The 23448-nt window shown below is 37.7% G+C and overlaps 1 protein-coding gene across 1 annotated transcript in view; it reads left to right on the top strand.

Moving 5' to 3' along the window:
• The window catches only part of mast2 (microtubule associated serine/threonine kinase 2), a 306466-nt gene that overhangs the window by 276925 nt on the left and 6093 nt on the right, over positions 1–23448 (top strand). The window contains 13 exon segments of the mRNA XM_052013169.1: positions 703–835; positions 3319–3488; positions 7327–7387; positions 7389–7428; positions 7921–8043; positions 9031–9140; positions 11708–11871; positions 15640–15920; positions 17253–17468; positions 18474–18700; positions 19494–19616; positions 21178–21314; positions 22380–22567. Of these exon segments, the coding sequence (XP_051869129.1) occupies positions 703–835; positions 3319–3488; positions 7327–7387; positions 7389–7428; positions 7921–8043; positions 9031–9140; positions 11708–11871; positions 15640–15920; positions 17253–17468; positions 18474–18700; positions 19494–19616; positions 21178–21314; positions 22380–22567 (1973 nt within the window).

Genomic DNA, 23448 nt, shown 5'->3' on the forward strand with positions numbered 1-23448 from the left:
CTGCCATTTTTTAACTCAGCAACTATCCCATTTTTTGCACATGTATGAAATTTGTTAATTTCAATCTATGCTAAGTTTTATTTTTTCTCTGGCACAGAGCAGTAGATAGTAGAAATTCTTTCATTTTCGATTTCTTTTAAAGTGAGCTCAGTGATTATATGTTGCATTCACTTTTGTCTATATTTGGCCTATTAATTGACCCAAGACACTCAAAAACACTTCTGTCAAAAAAAATGGGTACTGAATTTGCAACAACCTAAGGTTATCCAAGTTACTGTTAAGATAGTTTATGTCAAGGAGCTCTATTCAAAAAGCAAATTGTTTATCATTTTTGAGTTATAAAATTGTCACTTGTAAAGCATACCACTAATAACTAAATGATTATTTCAATTACATTAGTTTATAAAGCATCTTGTTTTGAACAAAGGCCTCAAAGCAGTATCTGAACCTTTAGATTAGATTAGTGCCTTGAATTCACTTCCATCTGAGTATTATTGATGCATACTCTTCCAACATTTAGTACACTGGAAATTTTGAAATACAGGCAATTTGACATTTGTACATCAACAACAGCTTTGCCCAATTTATTTATGAAAACTTTCTAGAGAGTTTGATTTTGAAGATGTTTTGGCAGTCATATATCACAAAACCTGAGCTGTTTAAATAGCCTCTATTATTGACTTGAGTGCTTTCCTCTTACAGTCTTCTCATCACTTCAATGGGTCACATCAAGCTGACAGATTTTGGACTTTCAAAGATCGGTCTGATGAGTCTCACTACCAATTTATATGAAGGGCACATTGAAAAAGATGCAAGAGAATTTCTTGACAAGCAGGTGAAAAATCAATATAATCTTGTGAACCTTTTTACGTGCTGTCATTGCTGACTTTTTTTGCGGAATGATTTCTGACAAGTACAGTTGGTGTTAATCTGATTGTTACTCATCAGTAATTATATCTAAGTAACCTCGACAGAGTCTAACTCATTACTTTCTGATATACCTTAAAAGATGTAGTTGGTACTTAAGTTTTTTTAAGATGTCATCATTTGTGAATATGGCAGTCCCTAATTATTCTCGAAAAGGTACTGGTGAGCTACCACTGACCTGTTGCAGTTCCGGTAAAGGTACTCCCATAATGCTGATGAATAGGGAGTTACAGGATTTAGGTCCAGTGATAATAAAGGAATGGCAATATATTTACAAGTCAAAATAGTTTGCGACTTGGAGGAGAATCTATAGGTATTCTTGGTCCCATATGCTTGCTGGTCTTGTTCTTCTTGATAGTTGAGATAATAGGCTTGAGAGGTGCTCTTGAAATAGGATTGTTGAGAATCTGCAATACATTTTGCAGATGCTACACATGGGAGCAATGGTGTGCTGCTGATGGACGGAATGAATGTGGATAAAAATCATTTCATATTTCTTTCATGCATCCTTATTTCTTTCATCCTTGAAATTAAGTCCACATTTTTTGCTCCTATGTAGCAGAATAGAAATTATCACTGGTCATTTGTTAATTTGAACAATCCACAGAATAAGGTAACTATTACTAACACAAGGATGCTGTGGCCCCTGTAATCTTAGTATGTGATTTGTTCTGTTACTAAAGAGAATGGCTTCAGGATAAGAAAATATTATAGCATTTGAGAAATATATTCCCTTCCAGTGAGTGTCTCTAAATCAAAGTGAAAGTGAATGACCTTTCAATGTGCTTAAAGCTGTTAAGTGAAATAAGCTTGCTGACATTCAACTCGATTTGTAGTCTATGACACAAAGCTGTTGAATAATTTGGTGTAAATTCCCTGCCACATTTAGAAAGCCCACAAGTGTACACAATTTTCCAACATCTACAGGCTGATTCAGCATAAGAATTGCCTTATGATTTGCCTTAGAAAAGCTACTGTTCTGCTGTGTCAGTACTTTTTTTTAGTTACAAACATGTATCATTAGCTGTGACTTTATTGGCCCAGATTCTGCCCAGGTCTTACCTTAGGGGGAAAAACAATCTTACTTCAAGGGATGTTGTTGAGCAATGAGGGCCTCAACGGTGAATGGCCTGATTTTGGCTGACCTGAGCAAGCTTTCCCCAGTGAATTCCTCTGGAAACTTTCAAAATTGTCACAGTTTTCAAATATTTATGAATATTTTGGACAAAAGAAGCATTCTTAAACAATTACAAACATTATATTAAAAAATTAAGAATATGGTTTAAAAACTCATCTAAAAAACTTGATTAAGTAATCAAACGACAGTTATTTTTTTAAAATCAAGAACTTGCCATGTCGTTCCCTTTTTTCTCCATTGTCATTCAGTTCTCATTGAAATCAATGGACTAGTGGATCCTGCCTTGGATATAACCTGGCACAGGATCAGAATGCAGTATCCCAATATAAATGCTGGAGAATCTCAACAAATTCCTGGCCTGCCACTGCACTCCATGTGGATTCCAATAGTGGAGCGCAGGAAAATGGGCCAGGTGGGTGGCAGTGTGTTTATTGTGCAGGCAGTAAAACTGGACTTCCTGCTGACTTCAGAGTATGCACATTACAGTAGAATTTCCTGGAAAAGCAACTTTTCTTACTTTTAATCCAGCATTAAATGCATTGTTACAATTAAGAGAGTGTGTTTAAGATAACAAATCTAGAAAATAAGAGGATGATGGGACTTGATGCCATTTCCAACACATGTCTATTGAAAAGTATTATGACAATTGGTGGAGACAACAAATGATATTGTGTGTTCAGAACAATAACTATAAGTGAATTCATACATCAGTCTGTAGTGTGGTTTGATTACACACAAGACTTCAAGGAGATAAAATTTCCATTTCATACAATATAGCTTTAAAGAGGCAGAATAAGCTGGATTCTGAGAAAGAACCAGCACAGAACTTGCTTGTGAGAGTAGCAGGTAGAGCAGAAGATTTTAGAAAATACTTTGATACTAAGGATGAGCAGGAAGTTTCCCATGAATTTCATGTTGGGAATGAATGATTAGTTGACAACTTCAGCTTGGTACTTTGTTGCATTTTGTATTGGTTGATTGGTTTTCAAACAAGTTAATCCAGTTTTTATGGAAACTCATCATAGACCCTTAATCCTGACTGCCAGGTGACTTTTAGCAAATACTCTTTGATTAAGTTCTTGCAGTATAATTATCAAATATTCCAAAATGTTGCCTGATAACATTTATAGATTGAAAGGCTCATCCAAGTGAAAATTCCATTTACTTCACCATATCGACATTTACTAAACAGGTAAAAAAAACATTGCTGAGAAATGTATTTCTTGACAGCTAGCTTTTCTCTCTTGGTAAAGGTTTGTGGAACCCCAGAATACATCGCTCCTGAAGTGATACTGCGACAGGGCTATGGGAAACCAGTGGATTGGTGGGCCATGGGAATAATACTATATGAATTTCTGGTGGGATGCGTTCCATTTTTTGGAGATACTCCAGAAGAACTATTTGGACAAGTAATTAGTGGTAAGTTGTATTTCGGATTTACCTTCACTCTATTAATGACACATGGAGAACATTTGAGAGAAGCACCAAATAAATCCCACAATATTGAACTGCTTCCTGCATCCAGGATATTAGTATTAAAACAGACATCAACATCCTCTTCTATTGTGCATTATTATCCAAGTGAGATCCCAGTCTTTCTAAAATAAAAACAGAAAGTGCAGGAAATATTCAGCAGGTCATCCAGCATAAATGGAGAGAGAAACATAGTTCACATTTCAGGTCAATGACCCCTCATCAGAAAATGAGAAAATAAGTGGATTTTAAGTTGCAAAGCATGGACGGAGTCCAGAGAACAGAGTAAATGTTTGTAATTGGGTGGAGACTAAGATTGTCCAGGTTACACAATGCTTTCAGTGCCATCCAGCAACTGAGTAAGGACGTATAGGGAAAAAAAATGCTGAAACTGTGAGGTGCAGAAACTGTGTAGTTGCAGGAACTCTGAAACATAAGAGAATACCTAGCCTCTTTGGAGAGAATGCCCAGCCTCTTCGGAAAAGCTGAATTATTATTACAGGTGGATAAACTTAGATCAGAACTCATCAGTTCTGACACAGACATGAAAGGCTGGTTAACTGAGATTGTTCAATTCAAAATTCAGTCCTCAGGGCTGCAAAGGTAATGACATTTTTGAGTTCCGCATGAATGCGGAAAGCAGCACTGTATGAAAGGAAGAGTGGAGGGAAGGAGCCAGAGAAGGAAAGAAATGAGGACTTTTATGTGTATCCCACAGAAAGAGAGGCAAAGCTTAGGTCCATGGAAGTTCGAAAAGGCCAGTCTTTATTGTTTCTTTTAGGGCTATATATCTAGCAACTTCTGCTGTATATTATTTTAATAAAGTTGTTAAATATTTCTAAAAGTTTAACATCTTACATAATAAATATTGGAGTTTTACACATACCATCAAACAAACAATGTTCCAAAAATAACATTCAGCACTTTTTACATAGAATTCTAACTCAGAAACAGGTTAGATATTGTCATTCTCACACAGTTGTTCAAAGTTTATATGTACCTACCCTGGCCCTTATCCCTTTATTTCCATTTCCTTCACCTTTCTGATTTATTCCTAAATCCAGACATGGTCGCCACTAAGTTACTAACACCAGCAATGCATTTGCCAGCCACACAACTCTGTTTAAGAAAAAATATTGTCCAACTCTCTGCGCTACATTTCTTGCACTAAACCTGATATTATGCACCAGCTTTGCTCTCCTCATCTCAAAGAGGATATTCAGTTAGATTCCAACAGATTCTTTTAAAGAGCTGTGCTGAGTGATTTCAGAGCTTAAGAGAATTATTTCTGAAGAAAGTTTGACCATGAGTTTTCTCTTTCTCGAGAACGGAACGCTGAGAATTGATGAAACCTTTGAACTAATTAGCTGTGTAAATTTTGCTGCCATATCAGAAAATTAAGCACATAGTCCTATTTAAAAATTAAGGGCAGCAAAAGTAAATGGGAAATACGTGAGCATTTTTTTGTTTACTAGAAGGGAAGTAAGTATTGGGAGCATATTAGCATTATGGATGTGAAATGGTAACTCTAAATAGGTTTCAAGGCAGAACGAAATAGGTTCTTGACAACCAATTTAACCAGGGTTAAATCCATGAAGGAAGTTCTGCAGAAAAGTGGAGCAGCTGGGCCAGCAATCAGAAACTGTAACTGTGTAAACTGGGCTTTGTTCAAAAAAAATGTTTTATCAAAGTAAATAAGGGACAAATCTCTTAATGCATTTGTCACTAACTAAATGTCATGACTGGGTTCAATAAACTTTTCAGTTCCTCTCCCAGATGCTGGCATTAAAACTGGCCTTCTCTTCTTGCTTTATTTTAAATTGGTATAAGTTAATCGTTTCCTCAATATTTAAAACAAAACACAAGGTTTATCAGATAATCTCAAAATGTTACTAGTTAGATTCTGTATCAATGGTTTCAGCAAAAACCACTGACACTCCCTTTCTTTGCAACAAGTAATGAACTCTGAGGAGAATAGTAATCGACTTGGGCAGACTACTTGATTGAGTGAGATGACAGATTAAATTTCATGCTGAGAAATGTGAAGTGTTACATTTCATGTAAAGAATGAGAAGAGGCTATATGAAACAGGAGGGCACATTTCTAAAAGGGTATAAGAACAGTGAATATTGAAAGTGGCAAGGCAATTTGAGAAAATAGTTTAAAAAGCATATGGGACCATGAGCTTTTTTAAATACAGGAATAGAGTACAAAACAAGGAAGTCATGATGAAGATTTATAAAACACTAATTCAACCATAGCTGGTATATTGTGCGTACTTCCAGTGCCACACTTCCAGAAAAAATATAAAAGCTCTAGAGAGAATGCGGGAATGGATTTATCCATTGACTGAAAATTTAAAAACTGCAAGTACTGGAAATCAGCAATCAAGGCTGTATCTGCAGAAAGAGAGTTAACAAATCAGGCCAAAGACCCTGAGTCAGAACTAAGAAAGAGAAAATAAAATAGAATAAAGCTTGCGGAGTCAGTGTGAGGGAGGAATGGACAGGATAAAGATAATATCTTCGATAAGGTAAGGCCAGGATTGCCGTGGTGAAATACTCTTTATGAAGCCTTCTGATGAATAGATTAATGAGGGCAGTTAGAGAGGGAAAGAACAAAAGGACTTGTAAAAGCTGTACAGTGCAGGTCAGAGCTGTGGTTGAGACCTGATACTTAAAAGAGAATGTTGGAAATGCCCAGCAAATCAGGCAATGTCTTTGGAGAGAGAATTCTGAATATATATTACAGATGGATATCCTTGTAGCAGAACTGGCCAGTTCGGATATAAACAGAGGAAATAAGTTACTTGAAATTGTTGAACTCCCGTCACTTCTCCATCCCACTCCTACTCTGATCCATCTGTCTTTGGCCTCAACAAGGCCCAATGTAAGATTGAGGAACCGTGTTGAAATCAATACTTTTCAGTTCTGATCAATGAAGATCAACCCAAAACATTAACTCTGTTTCTCTTTCTGCAGATGTTGCCTGATCTGCTGATGTTTCGAGCATTTTCTGATTCTAGGGATCAGGGAATTTAGTTTATGTGGTTATTTTCCTTCGTGTAGAGGTGGTTGCAAAGGGAATCTGATGGAGGTGTTTAAAATCATGAAGTGTATTGACAGAGAAGATAAACAGAAACTGCTTCCATTGGCATTGGGCTCAAGAACCAGAGATAAAGAATGAAGGTGACTGGCAAAATTGACACAAGGAAAAATATATTTACACAGCAAGTGGTTAGTGTCTGGAACGTATTGCCAGGAGCCCAGCAGTTAAAGCAGATTTAATTGCAGTATTTAAAATGGATCTGGATAGGTATTTCAAAGGAAACAATTTGCAGGACTATTTGGAGCGGGCAGGGAATGGGACTAACTAGATTGATGGTGCATAGAAGTGGGGTGGAGTCGATAGACTCAATAGCAATCTATCGTGTTGTACCCATTTTGTGATTCATTGCACCTTCTGAACCTAAGTATCAATAGAAGGAGGATTGATTTTACACAGAGCATTGTGGAACTTGGAATATTTCCTGGAAAAAGTGGCAGAAACAAGGGTTGTACTCTTTCAGAAGGAAATTAACCAGGATATATAAATAACACATTTAAATTATGTATTGGGAAAAGATAAAACAATATGTAACTGGATTGTTCATTCACGAGAGTAAAAAGCCAAGGGAATTGTGGTCTGATTGATTAATTTTTTAGTAGTTTTTAAATTAGATATTGCAGTTTGTAATTACTAGTTTCATATGAAACCTTGCATTGTTAACTCTTTGTTTCAACGCTCAGATCAATAGCTTGGCCTGATGGAGACGAAGCATTGCCACCAGATGCTGAGGACCTCATCTCAAAAACTGCTAAGGCAAAATCCATTAGAACGGCTGGGTACAGGTAATGATTAGCATTTACATTTGAAATATCATCAATGTTAAGGATACTTATAAAGTTGATTCCACTGAACTAGGATCTAAAATTCTTGAATGTGAAATGAATATCATAGCCTTAGGTAAAATCAAAGCTATGAAAATCTTTAAGTGCATTTCAGTTGCTTTACACCCTCTGCCTTCCCCCTAGTCCTCTTGTGATATTATCCTATTTCTGCTCTTCTTTCTGAAGTTGTTGTTGACTGGACATCAATATTGCAATGTTATTACTTATTAAAGATATATTAAAGTATAAGTGTGTGCATTTGTATATTTGTCATATGTGTGCATTTGTGTTAGCTTATCATAGAAAATTATCGTAGTATCTTAACTTCTTTGTATTAAAATGAAGCATGTGGTCATGACTTGAGAGGGAGACTGTAGGGTGATGAAGTGTATAATATGAGATCATGAGAGGTGGACTTGAATCGGCACAAATCTATACTTTCTTTCTCCTCAGGAAGTGCCTATGAAGTTAAGCAGCATCGGTTCTTCTCAGATTTGGATTGGAATAGTCTGCTTCGTCAGAAGGCAGAATTTATTCCTCAGCTTGAGTCAGAAGACGACACCAGTTACTTTGATAGTAGGTAGAGCTTAGAAACCTGGAGCTTGGGTTGAAAGATAAAATTTAACTAAAAATCCTTCATTGTTGCCTTTTTAATTGCTTCTTAGTTGGTTGTACATACTAACCAAAAGTTATAATTAGTACTTCTAGATTATATTTTAGCATTGTTAACCAATAATTTAAGTTTTTCAGGGCATACGTTTTTTGGGGTAACCAGTTTAATAAAGATGTTTAAATGAGAAGAAGCAGTTTTGACATCCACAGCTGAAATTAAGCAACCCTAGAAACATGGAGGAACTCAGTGGGTCAGGCAGCATCTATGGAGGGAAATGCACAGCCATTTCCCTCCATGAATGCTGCCTGATCTGCTGAGTTCCTCCAGCTTTTTGTGTGTTGCTCCAGATTCCAGCATCTGCAATCTTTTGTGTAACCTTAGAAACATCAGTGCTGTAATATTATGAGTAATATTGTCCTGTGAACTAGCAACTCAGGTTATTCTTTCTTTACTGTTATTGTAAAAAGCAGAGAGATATTTGTTTTCCTATTCCTTTGGTTTGAATTTGAAATGACTGCAGAAACAGTCCTTTCAAATCTTCCAGCTCACAGAAGTCAAGCAGGGTAAAGCAGTATCAAAAGAAAAACCTAAACTTTAAAGTGGATTGCCAGAAATTGGTCTACATTGGGCCTAAGTGTTTGGGTTTGGCACTCCTATTGTAACTGTGTGCACCATCTAGTCACCTGGCAGCTATATTTTAGTGTAAGCAAAAGTATAATGCTGACCTTAGGAAAAAAAACTAAAAGCAGTTAACTCGATGGCTCAAGTTCATTTTTATCAAGTGTCCTTTTGTTGCTGATATGATTTAGTCCATTACTTTCAAGCAGTACTTTGATCTGTCTTGTTACCCTCACAAAGGTTCTAATTGAAATGATGTGTGCAAAGGTGGCAATTCATTAACAATTAATTAGTTCTCATTTTCAATGGACTGACATGCTTTTTTATCATAGCACGATCTGACAGGTACCACCACCTTGATTCTGATGAAGAAGATGACACCAATGATGATGACCATGTAGAAATTAAACAGTTCTCATCATGTTCACCGAGATTCAGCAAGGTAACTTCAGCATCTAGATTAACAAATGTGAAGTTTATTGTAGGGTCTCTCTTTTTCCATGTTTGCTGTAATTCATAATTCTAATTCATAAATGAACACTTTTGGACCATATTGTGTAAATTGTAGACAAGTGACAATGAGATATGTTTATGAAGAGAGAAATTGAGGAATATAGTAAGAACCAAGGTAGGTGAGCTTCTAATCAATCAGACTATTTCAAAATATTTCCCTTTTCCTAAAAGTTCAATTTGGTTCATTTTGAATTTCACAATCACATAATTGCAAAATATAGTGTAACAATCCAATAAAGATCCTATTTCAGTATTTGGGGAAAAAGGCATCAAATTTTGTCGGTATCACAATTTTATTTAAGCAACAACATCAAAAGTTGGATTTTCATTTGATTGTTGGTCTCTGAATTTTTACTGTGTACAACAAGGGCATTGATCTTTAAAGTGCATTTCTTTGTGTGTAAATCACTTTGAGATTCATTTGGTGAAAGGGGAATGGTGCTAAAGAGGTCAGAGTATGCTTCTATTATTAATTCATTTAGAAAATTGATGGAAAAACTTGGCAATTACTGACACTGAATCAACTTCTATGCTCCCATGTCATTTACTGCAAAAATTAAATGCTATGAGATGCTTGTTCTCCAGATAGGTGGATGGTTTCCATTTTTTGTAAAGATTGCAGTTGATCTTCCATCACAGTTTATCCTACAGTGGACTGACTATAGGCACAGTGGTCTGGAAGTTCAAATTGTATAGTGTGTTTTGTTATGGACTTGGTATTGGTTTATTATTGTCACTTGTACCGAGGTACAGTGAAAAGCTTGTCTTACAAACCGATCGTACAGGTCAATTCATTACACAGTGCAGTTACATTGAGTTAGTACAAAGTGCATTGATGTAGTACAGGTAAAAACAGTAACAGTACAGAGTAAAGTGTCACAGCTACAGAGAAAGTGCAGTGCAATAAGGTGCAGGGTCACAACAAGGTAGATCGTGAGGTCATAGTCCATCTCATTGTATAAGGGAACCGTTCAATAGTCTTATCACAATGGGGTAGAAGCTGTCCTTAGGTCTGGTGGTATGTGCCCTCAGGCTCCTGTATCTTCTACCCAATGGAAGAGGAGAGAAGAGAGAATGTCCTGGGTGGGTGGGGTCTTTGATAATGCTGGCTGATACACCAAGACAACGAGAGGTAAAGACAGAGTCCAAGGAGGGGAGGCTGGTGTCCGTGATGCGCTGGGCTGTGTCCACAACTCTCTGCAGTTTCTTGCGGTCCTGGGCAGATCAGTTGCCATACCAAGCCGTGATACATCCAGATAGGATGCTTTCTATGGTGCATCAGTAAAAGTTGGTGAGAGTTAAAGGGGAAAAACCAACTTTCTTTAGCCTCCTAAGGAAGTAGAGGCGCTGATGAGCTTTCTTGGCCGTGGCATCTACGTGATTTGACCAGGACAGGCTGTTGGTGATGTTCACTCCCAGGAACTTGAAGCTCTCAACTTTGCAATAACATTGAATCATAATTAATCACTAAGCACAGTCAGCATTCCTAACACACACAAAACATGTTAAAATCCAAATCAGTACTTAAAATGACAACTGCTATGACAGAAGGTTTGAGACCTATGAACTTTACCTGTACCTTATTCAGTTTACACACATGTTCTTAATAAAATATGGTCAAGCACTTTTAACATAGAGCTAAAGTATTCAAAATTTTTTTATCATTTTAGCTTGTGTTTCTAAGTTAGTACGTTAATGTGTAGTCAATAGCCGGTAACTTGCTAGTAAATGCTGGAAATTTAAATTTACTATTGTCAAAAGCAGAAGTGCCCAAAATTAGAGGCAGTAGCAGGATCTTGCTGAGATTCCCAGATTTTACACTGGGGACTGACTGCTCAGAACCTGCTTCAAATTAAGCCTCCATTTGACTTCAACAATTGTTGGGCTGGAGATAAAAAGGTTTTTTTTTATTTATCCATTTACTTTTAGATTATTTCAGTTACTTTAATTTAAAAGGTCTTATGTCATTTACTTCATTTTTAATAGTTTATAAATATTTCATTGTTGGAAACATTTAAAAACTTAAAAATAACCCTGAACCTTAATGGCCAGGCAAAGCTGGGTGCAGGATTTTGCTGGTTATTAGAGTTTTTAGGGATTTTGGGAGTAAGGGTTCCTCTGTTTACTTGAGGCCTTGCTGCTGTTCACCCTCATTATTGGAGACCATGACTCTTCAGGCCAACAATATAGGCCCTCTGTATCCAGACTGTATTAGTGCGGGTGTGTGGACATGGTGGAATGCAGTTCTGAGTAAGAAAGATTTGACTCAAAATATTTAACTTGTAAATTGGATGATAATTATACATGATAAGGAAATGGGGAAATGTGGTCCTATAAATGTATGTAGGGCTAAATTATTGTCAATTGCGGGATACAGATTTTTTACTGAATGAACTTGCTTTTCTTAAAGCTTTGTTTTGAATTTCTGCAACATTTAAGACCGATGTCCATTATTGGTCAGAGGTGCAGTGAATGATAAATACCCCAATCTTTTAGGTTTATAGTAGCATGGAACGGCTTTCACTACTTGAAGAGAAAAAAACACCACCCCCAACCAAGCGCAGCTTCAGTGAAGAGAAGGAAGACAGAACAGACAGATTGGATGGGCTTAGTGGCCTGAAGACACGAGACAGGAGCTGGATAATTGGCTCTCCTGAAATGTGAGTTAACTGCCTACTGTTAAATTGAGAAGAGTAAACAAAATAGGCCATGTAATATACTATCACCTCAGTCAGAAAATGATTGGTTAGTGCTTGTTTGCAGAAATGCCAGTTTGTAATGACCACCTTTGGGACTGATTGGATTGTGTCTTAATAACAGTTCTAGTGGGAATTGGTTAAATCTGATGTTAGGTGACTTGGACAGATGCTGGTTTTAAGAACATTGGACGAAATCAAGTCATATGGACAGAAGCATGTAGCATTGACTGAAGTCCCCTTTTAAGTCTGATGACATCAAGTCAAAAACAGGCAAGGAAACCTTCTCCTGATTACCACTAACTGTCCTCCATCATCTGATGAGTTAGTGCTCCTTCAGATTGAACAACACTTGGAAGAAGTAGTGAAGGACATAGCACTGAAGAACATAGCTCCCAGACTGGCTCTGTGACAGGCAGTGAGTGAGCCAACATGAGGGACAAATCTACTTAACCATGCCCTACCCAGCCTACTTGCAGCAAATGCATTGGTAGACATGACCACCGCCCAGTCCTTGTGGAGATTGAAGCCTGTCATTGAACTGAAGATTTCCTTTAATGTGTGGTGTAGTACTACAGTTGTGCTAATGGAACAGGCTCAGAACAGATCTTGCAGCTCAGAATATGGCATTTGGGAAGGGCTGTGGATTATCTACAGCAGTGGAAATGTACACCATTACAGTCTGTAACTTCATGGCTGGACATATCCCACACTGTAGTTTTACAATCAAGCCAAGGGATCAACTCTGGCTCAATGAGGAGTGCAGAAGGGTATGCCTGGAGCAGCACCTGGCATGTCAAAGAATGAGGAGCCAACCTAGTGAAGCTGCTATATAAGACCACATGCATGCCAAACAGCATGCAATAGTCAGAGCTAAGGGATCTCACAACCAACAGATTAGATCAACACTCTGCAGTCCTGCCACATTCAGTCATCAATGCTAGTGGACAATTAAATGGCTAAGAGAGGAGGAAGCTTCCAGAACATCCCCATCCTAACAATGATGGAACCCAGCGATAAAGACAAGGCTGAAGCATTATTAACTATGTTCAGCCAGAAGTATAAGAGAGTGATCCATCTGGGCTTCCTCTCAAGATCCCCACAGTCAAAGAAGCTAGATTTTAGCAATTTTATTCATGCCATGTGATATTGTGAAATGGCATTGGATACAACAAAGCTGCAGACCACACAGATCCTAGTTATAGTACTCAAGACGTGTTCCAGAACTAACCGCATTTCTAACTAAGCTGTTTCAGTGCCCAGTTTAGGTTTTACAAGGATCACTCAGTTCCTGACCTCACAGTTTTGATCCAAATGTGAATCAAAGAGCTGAGTTTCACAGATGAGGTGAGAGTGACCGCTCTTCACATCAAAGCAGCATTTGACTGACTGTGGCATCATTTAGCCCTGGTAAAACTGAACTTAAAGGCGTGAAGGTAAAATGCTCTAATGGTTGGAGTCATACATTGCCAATATGTTGTGGTTGTTGGAAGTCCCAGCCCCAGGTAATCACTGCAGAAGTTCATCAGAGCAATAACTTAGACCTAACCACCTACAGCTGCCTCATTAATGACCTCCCTTCCATCATATTGTCATGAGTGGGGATGTTTGCTGATGAATCCACAAATCCACAATGTTTAGTTGAGTTCGCAGTTCCTCAGCAAACAAAGCAGTCTATGCCTATCTGCAACATAACCTGGATAACATTGAGGCATGGGCAAAGAAGTGGCAAGTACACTTGCACCTCAAAAGCACGAAGCAATGACCATCTCCAGCAAGAGAAAGTCTAACCACATAATCATGACAAGGCAGTGGTATTACCATCACCAAATTCCCTCTATCAATATCCTAGGGTTCACCATTGAGCAGAAACTTACCTGGAGTAACCGTGTAAATGTTGTGATTACAAGATGTCAGAAATTGGGTGCTCTGTGGGGAGTGACACATCTCCTGACACCCCAGAGTCTTTCCATCAAGTACAAGGCACAAGTCAGGAGCATTTTATCTCCTTTTCCTGGATGTGCATAGCACCAATTAACACAGAAGCTTGACATCATCCAGTCTGCTAGAGTGATACCCCATTCAGCACCTTAAACATTCATTCCCTCCACAACAACCAATGCTGGCTGTAGTGTGTACCATCTACAAGATGCAGTAGAGTTACTCATGTAGACTACTCACATAGCATCTCCCAAACCCATGACCTCTACCACATTCCTTGCTGCATCCACACACAGTCCAAATCATGGAACTTCTTCACCAGAAGACTGCAGTGGTTCAAGAAGCTAGCTCTACAGCATCTTCTCAAGGGCATGGGTTGGACAATAAATGCTGGCCCTGCACATAGCATTAATGAAGTAGGTAGATGAGTCCTTGGGCAACTACCAGCTGTCAGCTGTTCAGCCTCAGCACACATCATTAACTGAAATCGCATCGATCACTGGATCAAAGATAATAATAAGAAAATGTTAAAAATTTATTGTATGCAGTTCTAGTCACCCCCATTACAGGATGGATGTGGAGGCTTTGGAAAGGGTACAGAAGGAGTTTACCAGTATACTGCCTGGATTAGAGGGTATGAGCTATAAGGAGAGGTTGGGCAACTTGAGTTGTTTTCTCTGAAGCATCGGAGATTGGGGGAAACTGATAGAAGTTCATAAAATTATGGGGGGCATAGATAGGATAGATGGCCAGAATCTTTTACCCAGGATAGAAATGTTAAATACTAGAGGACATGCATTCAAGATGAGAGAGCACTTTCTCACTATATAATTCATTTCAATGTAGTGCTTGAAATGAAGACCACAAAGCTGCTATTAAAGTTCCAGATATTGTTAAGGCTGGCTTCAAGGCAAGGAGTCAAAACTAGCAGTAGACTGGGCAGATCTGCTAATGGATGTAGTATAAAATGATACAAGTGGGAAGTGCTCCACAAAGAGTGTAATATGATGCAGAACCAGCTTAGGTGTCTAAGGAGCTCTTTCAGCTCTGATAAAACATATATATGAGTTGCCCCTAATGCAATGAAATGGCCTTAAGCATTTATTGGGAGTATTATCAAAAAACTTGAATACAGAGTGTGTCCACACATGTTTGTCTCAGAGCACCATATGGGTGCGTTGTTGATTATCATTTAGGCAATTGTTTTGATTTATTCTCATTGGAGAATTAGTTCTCATAGCCACTCACCATTATCAGTTGGCAATAGTTGTGGCATTCCTTGGGAATATATATTGGCTAGAAAAGTATTTTTATCATACAGTTATCAATACACACCATATCTTTATCAATATATTTTTAAATTGGCCAAATAGTAAAGGGAAAAGGATAATTTAAACATCTGCTATGTCTAATTTTGTTTTAATCAGTGAAACATATATAAGCAAATAAATACAACACACAGGAAAATCTAGTATCTAATCAAGAAAGTTTTGAGATTTTCTTATTTTATTTTTCCAAAACTCTTGTAATTTAAGATTGCATTTTAAATAATCCTCACATGCCTATACAATCTTTGAAGACCATTAAGTTGTTATGCATCCTGATAGGTAATAGGTATATGGGAGTGCTTAGATGAGAAAACAAGAGTGGATTTGTCTAATTAATGATACTTCATTGCTAGGTTAACCTAACTGTCTTGATAGTCATATTTTATGGTACAGAAAGAACAATAATTTAGATAATTTTATGACTGATTTATGGTTTCCTTACACCCTCTGCATCTTCCTTCAGTATCAGAAAGCGCATGTCATTGTCAGAATCTTCCCACACTGAAAGTGATTCCAGCCCTCCACTAACAGTGAGACGCCGTTGCTCAACGCTAATAGAGATGCCACGCTTTTCCATATCTGGAGAAGAAGAAGTAAAGAAGCAGCAAGCAACCAGAACGTGGGAGGATGTATCCTTAACTATTCCAGAACAGCCTACAGAGAAGGATCTTACTCTGCAGGTGGATGTTATGCCAGCCACACCTGCCTCAGCAAACAGTAATATCAGCAGCTCAACTTTGACTGGTAATGTACATTAGTAAAAATGCTTCAGAAGCCTCCAGATCAGCAATTGACCTTAATTTCTTTATTCCTGAATATGGATGACAACATTTAATGCCCATCTTTAATTACTGAGGGCATTGTGAGTCATCTATATAATGTAGTCATGAAATCACATGTAGGCCAAACCAGAAAGAAAATTAAAATTAAAGGTACTTTAGCTGAATGTACAAAGCATTCTTAACGAGATGTAAGTATGGCACATGGTTATGAGGGAGAAAAAAAAAGAGTATGAATCAACATGCAAGAGTTATGAGGGAGAAAAAAAAGAGTATGAATCAACATGCAAGAAACATAAAAATACAAATTGTGAGAATAGAGACTATGTGGTTTGTAAAAATGTGTTATTTAGATTGTAAGGATTTAGACAGAATGGAAGTAATTAAATGAGTTGTAAAAGTGATCTGAATTTAATGTGGACAGTATTTTGGAACAGTTGCTACTTGGGTAACAGCTATGGAGAGGATAAGGAGGAGGAAATACGACAATTAATACTTGAGGCAGTTGGAGTAATGCAGAGTTGGATGCCAGACTTCGATTGATTAGTGAAACAAGGAAGACTGTAAATGATGTTAACAAAATGAAGATAGCTAGGAGAAAGGATAGTGGGAATATGAAGAGTTTTTTTTACACACAAAAGAAGATGGAGTTGCAAAACTTGTACAACAATTTCTCCTAAATTCATCCAAAAAATTTTGAACTTGTCCATTGCAGTGTGTTGCTTTAATTACAGCTCAACAATTTGTCACCAAAAATTAAGTGTGGAGCTTAAATTAAATTCCCTCGTATTGTAAATATGGAAAGATTCGTTCCATTATTTTTTTTCTTTTTCTCTCTCTCTCTTTTAATCCTATCCATCTTGATTTTTGTACATGATTTGGCATTGAAGTAAATAATTTACATTTTCTGATACACACTTTGTGTTTCTCAGTAAGATTTCTAAGGTCTGATTGTTTAAGGAGATATATAATTAATTGCCCTATTTATATCAGTCTCCATTTTCCATGGGGGACACTGCAATCGCAGCAAATTCTTGTTAAAAATCCAAAATAGCCGTGGGCAAAGAAAATAAATGGCCAAAATAAAAACAGAAGATGCTGGAAATACTCAGCAGGTCAACCACTTTTATGGAGAGAGAAACTAAGTTAATATTCCATCAGAACCCACATTTCATTCTTATTTCAGAGTTTGTGTCTACTGATTTTAGCTTTTCACGCAATGAATGGCTGATGTCATTCATTTGCCACTGGCTGCATAATCTGTGCCACTGTTAAGTAGTTTTAATTTGTATTCCAGCTAGCAGCACTGCTGACTTATCTGATCAGAGGTCTCGTAGTAACAGTACTGAGGGATCAGACTCTTCGACTCCAAAAGCAATCAGCGACCTAGCAGTCCGCAGAGCTCGACACAGGCTATTGTCTGGAGAATCGACTGAGAAGCGGACTTCCAGGCCTGTCAATAAAGTAATCAAATCAGCTTCTGCAACTGCCTTGTCCCTTATGATCCCTTCAGGTGAGGATTAAGGCGAACGTCCCTGAGAGAACCTTGGTATTAAATGGTTTATTGACTCCAGAAACAGCAGTTTTAAATATTCTTTCATTAGCAAAGATGACTGAATTAGGGAGTAGGCACTGGGCAATGAGACAGTATATTGACATTTCAGCTTTCGGAAAATGGAGAAGTAAACATCAAGTCTTATGAGTATTATAGCATCAAGTTACGCTCAGGTTTTTAACTTAACATTTCCTGTATTCTATTGTGATGGATAATAGTTTTGGATATATGCAGTAATAAGATACTCATTGATATATAATCCTATTTCAAATGATCAATTAACACTACAGACTCACAAGTGCTCCAACATAACTGACAAAAAAAATAAATGGATAGATACAAGTGAAATATGTACCAGGATCACAGTTCTCCCGAACTTGCTTGTTAAACTTGTAGCACATATCTATTTTTTTTCTTTTAAATAAAACATTATTCAGTTATTCTGTCCTGCAAGTTCTTACTCGTTTCAGCTGAACAAGAAGTAATACATTATTTCTTTTGTTAAGGTGTTTTGATCCCCGTAGGTTTGAATGCTAAGTCTAGAAATCTCCAAGCAAAAACTATATTTAAAAATAATTCAAAGATCATTCAAAGATACCACAAAGGTTTCCTGCTCTTAAAATATTACACCATCACTCTTAATTTCTTCTATGGTATTTTATCTCACAGAAGTAGCCTGCAATAAAACCAACCATTAGACAGTTCTGTACCAGGTTGTACCATAGATCCCGTTTGTATTACAAACACATTTTTTAAACCCTTTATGGCAAACATTTAAACAGATTCTTATTTAAATCAGCCAATTCTGTGTAAAGATTGACTTACGATCGATGTGTTCATTTGTAGTGGTGCATAATATGGTTAGTTGAAAATTGTGTAGGCCTTAGAAGATGAGCAATTTTTTGATAAGCCATTGGAATAAGCCTTATTAAGTAACTACTTTTATATCCTTTGTTTACATAGATCATCATACTGGTTCTCCTTTAGCCAGCCCTATGTCACCACGTTCTTTGTCGTCCAATCCATCTTCACGGGATTCTTCACCAAGCCGAGATTTTTCTCCTGCAGTAAGCAATCTGAAGCCTCCAATCGTTATCCACAGAGCTGGGAAAAAATATGGGTTTACTCTTCGAGCTATCCGAGTATACATGGGAGAGAGTGATATCTTTACAGTTCAGCATATGGTCTGGGTAAGTAGATTTTATTGGTATTGGTTTATTATTGTCACTTGTACCAAGGTACAGTGAAAAACTTGTCTTGATCTTCGTACAGATCAATTCATTACACGGTGCATTGATGTAGTACAGAGTGCATTGAGGTAGTACAGGGTAAAAACAATAACAGAATACAGAGTAAAGTGTCACAGCTACAGGGAAGTGCATTGCAGGTAGACAATAAGGTGCAACGTCAAAGAAGGTAGATTGTGAGGTCAAGAGTCCATCTCATCGTATAAGGGAACCGTTCAATAGTCTTGTCACTGTGGGATAGAAGCTGTCCTTGAGCCTGGTGGTATGTGCCCTCAGGCTCCTGTATATTCTTCCTGATGGGAGAGGAGAGAAGAGAGAATGGCCCAGGTGGGAGTGGTCTTTGATTATGCTGGCTGCTTCACCAAAGCAGTGAGAGGTATAGACAGAGTCCATAGAGGGGAGGCTGGTTTCCGTGATGTGCTGGGCTGTGTCCCCAACTCTCTGCAGTTTCTTGCGGTTCCGGGCAGAGCAGTTTCCTTACCAAGCCATGATGCATCCAGATAGGATGCTTTCTATGGTGCATTGATAAAAATTGGTGAGTGTCAAAGGGAATATGCCAAATTTCTTTAGCCTCCTGAGGAAGTAGAGGCGCTGGTGAGCTTTCTTGGCCATGGTATCTACTGAGTAAATAACTGTACTGTTGCTAATAAAATGGAAAAATCTAGATTTGGTTATTACCATTTTTGACTGGTGCATCGTACCTTCCTTTCACCTGGTGCCCATCTTTGTATTGCAGCATGTTGAGGGTGATGGGCCTGCCCACGATGCTGGCCTGCGTGCAGGGGACCTGATAACTCATGTAAATGGAGAACCTGTCCATGGTCTGGTGCACACAGAAGTGGTGGAGCTCATATTAAAGGTAATATTTGCTTTCAGGAAACACGTGTGTGTGACCTCCGTCTCTGCCTGACTCCTGCGCGGTCTCTGTGACTGTGTGGGCTTCCCCTGGGTGATTTGGTTTCCTCCCATGTGCTGGATGGTAGGTTAATTGGCTGCTGAGAGTGGCAGGAGAACTGGAGGGAGTCAGGGAAAAATAATGGGGATGCAAGAGGAAAAGTGGCATTAGTCTAGATGGGTGTTTGATGGTCGCATGGACCGAAGGTCCTGTCTCCATGCTGTGTCTCTCTATGACTCCATTACCTGATGTAAAATTTGAAAGAGTATGTTTAGGTGGCACCTCCAGCCTGGGAGAGCATGATCGTCACCAATAATACATTGTTTTGTAGCTGTTGCATTTTGCTTGTTATGTTTCTAAATTTGATGGCTTTGGAATACCATAATATTTCCAAGTCTGCTCGAACACTCAGTTTTATAAAATCTTGGTTTGAGAGCCAAACCAGTTCAAGAAATATAAGTCCAGATAAGTAAGTAACCTCACAGTCCACGCAGCATCTGTAGAAAAGAGAGAAAGAGAATATTTCCGATTTGGATAGATATCTTTATTGGTCACATGTACATCGAAACACACAGTGAAATGCATCTTTTGCATAGAGTGTTCTGGGGGCAGCCCGCAAGTGTCGTCACACTTCCAGCGCCAACATAGCATGCCCACAACTTCCTAACCCGTACGTCTTTGGAATGTGGGAGGAAACCGGAGCACCCAGAGGAAACCCACGCAGACACGGGGAGAACAAACAATGAAAGTAGCCGTCCAAAAGAGACACTCACTGGACTAATTCCTGGATCACTATCACTATAACCAGCAGCTAAAAGAATTAGGTCTGTATTCTTTGAACTTTAGAAGAATGAGGGGGTTATCTTACTGAAACATATAAGAACCTTGGGGGCATCCCAGGGTAGATGTAGAGATGTTTGCGTTAGTGAGAGAGTCTCAAACAAGTGGAGATAGTTAAAAATTTAGGGACAGTCATTGGAAACTGAGGTGCTTGGGAACAACTTACAGAGAGTGGTGTATCTCTGGAATTCTCTACCCCAGCGGGTTGTAGAGACGAGATCATTCAAGGTATTTAAAGAGGAAGCAGATATTTTTTAGAAAGATATTTTAAGCAAGTGGCTTACTCCTGCTGTTTTCTTCTGTTCTTAGAGCTACCACTTTGCCTGAAAGTTGTAGCACTCCAATGACTGGGTAGTCTTTGTCTTACTGCTCTGCATGAACAAAATAGAACTGCATTGTGGAAACTGTACAGTTTGCTTTAAACTGTATATGGCAATATCAAAATCTGGCCAATTGGACTGATTTGAATTTCTTTACTTCATGATTTGAAATTCCCAAAATCAAAATCTGTATAAAATATTTAGAAATTGTTTTTGGAGCATGCTTCTTTGTCACAGTATCTTAAAATGTTTACCATGTCATGGGATTTACATCTCTTAACCTATGTCGGTACTTAATGTGGAATAATGTGTATTCAAAACTAAAGTCATTGATGCAAAAATAAACATTTCTTTCCAATGCACAGAGTGGAAACAAGGTTTCAATATCAACAACTCCTTTTGAGAATACTTCAATCAAGGTTGGGCCAGCTCGCCGATCGACTCACAAGTCAAAGATGGCAAGGAGGAATAAGAAGACTAAAACAAAAGATGGCCAAGAGAGGTATCTTTCTCCAAAAGTAACTGAATATCATAATAATTCTGCCTACTTAATTCTGATTATGTAAGGATTATCTGCATCATTATTGATTGAAATGAGCATCAGGGTTTTTAATTTCTGTTGGAATGGATTACATAAGAATTATTAATGGACATAATTTATGGAGGTCAGTAACAGGATGGGGGATGTGTATGCTGGGAATTGAATTAAGATGGAATGATGAGAAGGGTGTTGAGGATAAGCATGGTGGAGATTTGATTTGACGCTCACTATCCAATAGGGCGGTGAAGGGCAAAACCTTAATCCTGTTTGAACCACATCAGGATGTGGCTACAAGTCTACTGACTGGGAACTGGGATTTGTTTGAGCAGCATTTTGTTGCCTAGCATGGATATGATGTGTTGAATGGCAACATTATGTGCAGTAAATTGCTGTCAAGTAACTGCTGCTGTTTTTTGTTCAACAGACATTTTCCTTGATACTAGCACCCGACTTGTGCATTGTTCTTCACTTTTGAATGACAAAACTTTGAATGACCTGTTTGTTTCATGTTATGTTGTGTAGTATCGATGAACTCTTTGCTGTGATAGTTCAAATCTGGAAGTTTAACAATATGATGTAGTAGGAAGATTCTATAAGCTTGTATGATATATGTGTGTTGGTTTCCTGCAAATATGGGTGCAAGAATATGGTAGTTAATCTCCCATTATATGGTAGATAATTCCAGTGCTTTTGTGACAGCAGATCCAATCACTGCATCCAACTTATGTTGTCACCTAGACCTCTCTCATAAGGTTACTGCAAGATCCTCTCAAATACCACTTAGATGACCAGGTCTAATGTTGTCACCATTTTAATATGTAATTCATAGTGGCATTTTCAGAAGTTTGCATGCTTATATATCAGCTGTACTCTGTTGGTGAATGGTCCCTGATATTGCTCAGTACTAAAAGGATATTTCTGAATTCATTTTGTTTTCTGTAGTTTGTCTAGTGGCACTTAAGAATCTAACCTCTTAGGAAAGTTATTTCTATTATGCCTAAGTTGTTAACTCTTTGTAATTTGCAGTAAGAAAAGGAGTTCCCTCTTCCGAAAGATAACAAAACAAGCATCGTTGCTACATACGAGTCGGAGTTTGTCCTCCCTGAATCGATCACTTTCATCTGGAGAAAGTGTGCCAGGTTCACCAACACACAATCTTTCCCCTCGCTCACCAACACAGAATTACAGATCCACACCAGATTCTACACATTCAGGTGGATCTCATTTCTGTATTTGAAGTCTTGTACTTTTGAAAAGCTAAATACTGCCCACTTCTTTAGAAAATTCCACATTTTAACCTGCATAACCTTGACAAGATAATAGTCTTGAATTTCTTTGGAACATATTAATACAGAAATTATGCTTTCTTGTTGATAGGAGCTTACATCAATATTTTCTCTGACATTCATTTGCTTTTTTTGGAATTCAAAACCTAGCATAAAATAAACAAATACAATGCCCAATTATGTTAGTATTGTAGACATAAAATAAGCAACTTAAAAATGGTGTGTAGCCTACTGGCTGTGCCTCCTTGGAGGGAAAACGTGCATTGCTGCTTTTGCATCTCTGGGGTTACACAACAACTTTGCAGAAAAATTTAAAACAAAATTTTTCTTCAGAGATTCTACTGTTTTTATATATATATATATATATATATATATATATATATATATATATATATATATATATATATATATATATATATATATATATAGTGAAGGCACTGCAGATTATATTTAAAATTAATTACTTTAGGTGGTTAACAATGATGGCTATGTGATAATTATGTCAGACTGCTATGATGAACACTATTGGCTTGGTAGAATCTCTCTGGCCTTCCATGCTTCTAGATTGTCTTTTAAATACACTATTCTCATTAGGATTTCATTTCTTGATTTTATGTCTTATAACAGAATGTTTTTTGAATGGCATTATAAATGGTTTACATTAGTAAATGGGTAAATACTAAACATATTATCAATGTAAAAAGAAACATTAATTATGGAAGGAGAAGATGAGGGCAAGATGAATGGTAACAAAAAAAAGGATGAAACAGCAAAACAAAAGCTTTGATTTACTCCACGCAAAACCACAG

This window comes from Pristis pectinata, chromosome 3 (assembly GCF_009764475.1).
Source record: "Pristis pectinata isolate sPriPec2 chromosome 3, sPriPec2.1.pri, whole genome shotgun sequence".
Lineage (NCBI taxonomy): Eukaryota > Metazoa > Chordata > Chondrichthyes > Rhinopristiformes > Pristidae > Pristis > Pristis pectinata.